This window comes from Mus caroli, chromosome 16 (genome assembly GCF_900094665.2).
Source record: "Mus caroli chromosome 16, CAROLI_EIJ_v1.1, whole genome shotgun sequence".
Taxonomy (NCBI): Eukaryota; Metazoa; Chordata; class Mammalia; order Rodentia; family Muridae; genus Mus; species Mus caroli.
Window position 1 is genome coordinate 22,626,788 of NC_034585.1, and position 6,093 is coordinate 22,632,880.

General features: G+C 39.6%; 1 protein-coding gene across 1 annotated transcript in view; it reads left to right on the plus strand.

Moving 5' to 3' along the window:
* The window catches only part of Tprg1 (tumor protein p63 regulated 1), a 137,963-nt gene extending 133,350 nt beyond the window's left edge, over positions 1–4,613 (plus strand). Inside the window, exon 6 of the mRNA XM_021185635.1 lies at positions 4,390–4,613. Coding sequence (XP_021041294.1) covers positions 4,390–4,584 — 195 coding nt within the window. The 3' untranslated portion in view covers positions 4,585–4,613. The remainder of the gene's footprint in view (positions 1–4,389) is intronic.
* Positions 4,614–6,093: the final 1,480 nt, after the last annotated feature.

Consider the following 6,093-nt stretch of genomic DNA (forward strand, 5'->3'; position numbering starts at 1 on the left):
TGTGTGTGTGTGTGTGTGTGTGTGTGTGTGTGTGTGTGTGAGTGTTCAGAGCATAGAGTTGAGGTGGTTAGGATGAGAATGTAGGTCAGAATGAGTGGAAACATGTAGAAAAGAGACTTGTGCCATTCTCTTAGTTCTTGCTCTACACTGAGTTACCCAGAGTCACAGGATCCATGCAAAACAATTGGTAATTCCAGGTAAGATGTGTACATACACCATGCATTTTGATCAGCACTGGAACTTGCCAAGTGGTTTCACATCTTCAGTACTGGACAATTTGCTTTTCATCCAGGAGTGCCTCCTTCTCTACAGAGAAAGGTTGAAAACCTGTTGCCTAAAGGCTTGGAAAACCTCCTGAACTCAGGAATGTGGGCCTGCAGGCGTGAAACCTGGTCTCTTTGCCCAGTATAAACAGGAAGTAAGTGATGGCCGTAATAAAGAAAACTGAGATTCTAGGCGGGAGCTGCTGGCAGACACCACCTGAAGCAACCAGGGGCCCAGGCACTCAGCTGGTAAATAATTGGTGTAAAGTCAAGAATACTGTACCTCCTCCTCCTGCACAAACGCTGGTGTGCTTCACCCCAACCCTCACACAGCCCCTGTGTAACTGGAGTTGTTAAAACTTGACCCTCTGTTTTTGAGACAGAAATAAAAGCGGGAGACAGAGGTGGGTGTATAAAAGCTTTTAGACAAAAGTATGTGGCTGGTGGCATTCATATCAGATGACACAGCGTTCCTGTCACAGAGATTGAGCTCAGGTGCTTGAAATGCTCAAGAGCCAGCTTGGGGACGTGGCCTTTTGTCTGCCACTCCTTTAAGGAGCAGCTTGTCTCTGTAAGCATGCCTCCCTCCTTTGAGAGTGTTCCAGACGTGGCTGGGAATGAAGTGTATCTAATGAAATGCAGTGTGTTGAGTATGAAGTAGTGTCAATATTTTCTCGCCAGCATTTAGATTCTGAGACCACAGGGGATCCACAAGAAACGAGCTTTAATGTGAGAGCTGAGGAAGTGTTCAGGAATCTAGTTGGACAAACACTGATCTCTGAGAAGGCATTACGATCAGTCAGGTGGTCTTGGCAGATGGAAATGTTGAGATGAATTGTACTTTTTAGGAGATTGAATTTTAGATGGTGATGATGACAATGGTGATAAAAGAGATATGTATTGTTTGTAAGAAACAAACTTCTTAATGTTTTTTGCAATGATTCTGAATCCCAGCCTTATCCCATTGTACTCTCCTGCCCCTACTACTACTTGTGAGCACATGGGTTCTCTCTCTCTCTCTCTCTCTCTGTGTGTGTGTGTGTGTGTGTGTGTATGTATGAGAGAGAGAGAGAAAGAGAGAGAGAGAGATTCTCTCTCTCATTTTACCTATGAATTTGATGGTATCAGTATACTCATTTTGAGGGAAAGAATATATGAAACTCAGGAAAGCTTGATAATTTACCCAAGAGCTCACAGCTGCTGGGCACCATGTTTACAGATTAAGATCTTTCTAATCCCAGTACTTAGGGCTACATATATTGTGAAGCTGTATATTCTGTAGTTCACTGAGTCTGCTTTTAATGAGATAGGGTCTTGCCACATAGTCCAGGCTAGCCTTGAACTCTTCATCCTCTTGTCATTAGTATTGAGATTGCAGGCATGCATTAATCTACATCTTAATGGGAAGGGACTTTTGATCACTAAGGGATATTTAGTGACATCTTTACCACTAAAGGATATTTAATGATATACAGGATTTCTTTTGGTTTTTCCAAAATTCTAGAGATAAGGCAAGATATGCATTTTTAAGCAAAGGAAACATGGCCAAAAACTACAAATAATAAAGCTATATGAAAATTTCTTAGATAGGGATTAAGTAATTTTATATGAAATTCCAAGTATGTGTTTGTGTGTGTGTGTGTGTGTGTGTGTGTATTTATGTTTTCAGAAGGAAGGCCTGGAGGTGTTTAGGATGAATCTGTAGGTTGGGAGTGGAAGTTCGAATGAGTAGAGACTTCTTGTATACCTAGCAATGCTCCAGGTGTCTGAGGGTGAGCTATTACAGAGTATTCTGTATACTTAAGCTGTAAAAAACATTCTACCCCATAGTAAAAATATATTTGATTTCCAAATTGTAATAGCCTCACAATGGCTTACTATGTAAAGGCCACACTTGCAGCTATGCAGCTATATTAATATTTGAGTGGAGATATTGATGAAATGCAACAGAAGAAACAGTACTATTATAATTAAATTAATTATTTACTTTATTTTATGTGTATTAGTTATTTACCTACATCTCTGCATATCACAGTGCTATTGGATAGCAGAAGAGGGTGTCAGATTCTATGCAACTGGAGCTAGAGATGGTTGTAAGCCACCATGTGGCTCTGAACCCAGGTACTTTGCCAGAGCAGCAAATGCTCCAAAGTGCTGAGCCATCGCTTCAGTCCCAGAAGAAAACCAATGTTTTAAATTGGGTATGCAGGAAGCATTACAGACGTGGGAGGCTTGGACGTGGTTTTCAAACATGGAAGGAAAATGGAAAGCACAAAATGTTGTGGATTGAATTATGGGTTGTACAAGTTAGATAGAAGTTCAGTGTTTTTTTTAATTAATAATTTTCCTTTTAAAGTAAAATATGACTTTAAACTAAGCTTAATGAAAAGAATAAAAATATCACATGGATTTGAATGAAAAGATTGAAGCAGGTTATCTGCTTAGCTTTCCTTCCTTCCTTCCTTCCTTCCTTCCTTCCTTCCTTCCTTCCTTCCTTCCTTCCTTCCTCAACTCTTGTCTCCAGTGCAAAGTTGCCTATTACACTGACATTGCTAATAGTGCCTTTTTGATTTTCAAAAGAATTGTTTGTAACTATATTTTAAGTATTAACTCATATAGTCACAATAAGTGTAGTTCTCATTTCTCATCAAACCTTCTTTTGGGATCAGATGGAGACTTTTACATAGATTCACAACTGATCAAAACGAAGAGAATAAGTGTCCCTTGAATGCTCAGCCCCAGTTTATATATCTGTAGCACAACCATACAACTAAGGTTCATGGAGCATTGAGGAAGAGGGAAGAGAACTAGAAAGATTGTAAGAGCTAGCAGACCAAGATGCCTGCTTCTAGATAGTGTCTTTTTTTTTGATATGATAGGAAATACGAATGCCTGAATTTTCAAGAAAAAGGTATCCATAACAAGACGTGAATAATGAGATCATTATGGATAGGATGAAATTAAGGACATGGATAGGATGAAACTTCAAAGGTCCTGTCCCTACTGGCACTAGTGCTCAATGGTAGCAGAGAGAGGGGAGAATTATTTTCCTCCAGGGACAAGCTCCCACATAGGTTGTCCAATGCCAGATGGTAAGCCCAGAACACCTCTAAATGCCCTCTCTCTCTCTCTCTCTCTCTCTCTCTCTCTCTCTCTCTCTCTCTCTCTCCATATATATATATACATTATATAATATATAATACATATATTATATGGTATATGTGTACATATATATACATATATGTGTACCTTGTGTAACAATAATAAAGAAGATGAGGTCATGAATTATGGAAGGAAGAGGAAGCATGTGGGGAGTTTGTGGGCTATGGGGAGACAGGAGTGATGTTGCTGTAATATTCATATATGTAGTTCTCAAAAATAAGAAAATCAATAACAAAATTTACACATTGTTGCTCAAGTATTGTGCTTAAGGGATATGGTTTGGAATTCTGAGATTCAATGTGTTCTGTGTCTGCGCCTTTGTAGTAGAGAGAGGCATGAGCGATTCCACATGGCAGGAAGGAGGCTGAGCTGGAAGACACACTGCCCATCTGTAGGCCCTAACTTGCTGAACTTCACTTCTACCCGCAGGAATATTGCTAATCTCTCAGGACTGCCTTGGGGTCCCCTTTTGCCATCATTCCTCATATCCTCTAACTGTGCATGGTGTTTCCTCTTTTGTGTTCATAGGCATTTTCTGTCTCTTTTCCTACTTACTATAATGACCTTTGCATTACTACAGTTGGTGTATTTCGTAGACTACTCAATTGACTTTGAAGGTAGCAGTTGTTCATATTTGGCTTTCAAATTCAGCGATGCCTAACAAATGTCTAATTTATAATAGACTACTGGCAAATATTAAGCTGAATCTTTAATGTTGTACAAGTTATGAATAATGAAAAATAAATAAGGCAGATAATTTTACTATGTGCAAGCTTCATTGGCTGAGTATTATATTAAATGCCAAGCACAAGCAATGCCAACTTTTCTGAGAAGCCATTCATGGTTACAAAGGAAGACTTGCTGACCTCAGCTGGGACATCACCCACCTGGGGAATGACGAGGGAAGGGACATTCCTGAGCTTCCCTGGAGTCACTAACTTTATGCTTCTGCTTTTGTTTTCAGTTGTCTGAGTTCACCTCTAAGCTTGTTCCAGCTATCGAGAATGCCCACAAGAATTCTGCTGGATCTGGAAGTGGAAAGGAACTGGTGGTGTTAACCCAACCTATACTGATTGAGACCTACACAGGGCTCATGTCATTCATTGGAAACCGCAACAAACTTGGCTATTCCCTTGCTCGTGGGAGTATTGGCTTTTGAGACTCTTTGTTATAAAATATATCATCTATAGACAACCGATTTGCTTAAATTCACTACCTTTTTGGGTTATTGTAGTTATTTTCAGATAATATTTAAAGGACTGACTTAAAAGTGTTTTAGGAAATCTAAAAGTTTGATTAGACTGGTAGACCATTTAGATCTTATATGAGAGAAATTGAATTTCCATCTATGATGCAATTTACATTTCAATTTGCTAAAATGTTAACTTTCCTCACATCTACAGATAACTTTCCTCATCTTTGTTTTTATTTCCCAAACCCTGTTTTACTCTCATTAGGCTCCCACTGGCTCTGTTACTTTAGCTACTGTTTATGAGGGCACTCCAATTCACAGTTCCTTCTCAGATATTTATCCCAAGATTTAGGCTCTTCCTTGTATCTGTAAGTCATCCCTAGGTCAGTGTTTCCAATGCCCGCCCCCTTGCCCTCAGCATTTTCCAAATCCAGATTTCTCTGTGGTGTATTTTATAATCTATCCCCAAAACTTGCCAGTTTTGTTTGGTTTGAACTCTATGCCAAAGGCATCCCCTTATACTAATACATGGATATGTTATATAGCATGATTGTATCCAAGTTTAAAATACATTCTCCTAAGGCTAGAGGTATAAGTCGTTAGCATAGAGCTTGCCCAACTTGCACAACGTCTTGAATTTGGTTCTTAGCACTGAAGAGAAAAAGGAAAAATATTACCCCACCTTCCTGAATTCCTTCCTTCACTCATAGTGTTGGGTCAAATCTTCCATTGTTACCATGGTCTCTTAATTAGGATTCCCCACGCCAAGGCTTTTTTCAGTTAGTCATGTACCTTACTGTCAGTTCCTTAAAGCACACTTTGATCAGAACATTCTAGCTGGTCAATTCTCTTTGGCAGCTTTGTTTTGCAAGTATGTTTCAATGACATACCCTCGTCTAATGAAATCCTTTTTGGAATGTCAGCTTGGGAAACAGAAAACGCAAGAGCAATGTGGCTGCTGGGGACACGGGCTGACTCCCCCTGTGGTTGAGTTTGTGATTTCAGAGGATTTGGATTGAGAGCATAATTCTAAAACATTTGTCTTTGTTCATTTCCTACCCATCTTTTCCCTTTCATGTCTTCTGTCCTCTTGACTTAGCTGTAACTTTGAACAACCCAGGGCACTGTGCCATTTCTTTTAGTTTCTTTCTTTTTAAAATTTTAAATCTTTCATTTCTTTATCATAGAAGTTCTGAATGGATCACTATAAACATTCTTTTTTATTAGATATTTTCTTCATTTACATTTCAAATGCTATCCTGAAAGTCTCCTATACTCTTCCCCTGCCTTGCTCCTCAACCCACCCACTCCCGCTTCCTGACCCTGGCATTCCCCTGTACTGGGGAATATAATCTTCGCAAGACCACGGGCCTCTCCTCCCAGTGATGACCAAGAGGCCGTCTTCTGATACATATGCAGCTAGAGACACAAGTTCTGGGATAAACATTCTTGCAGGAAGGGTTTTGTTGATGCTGT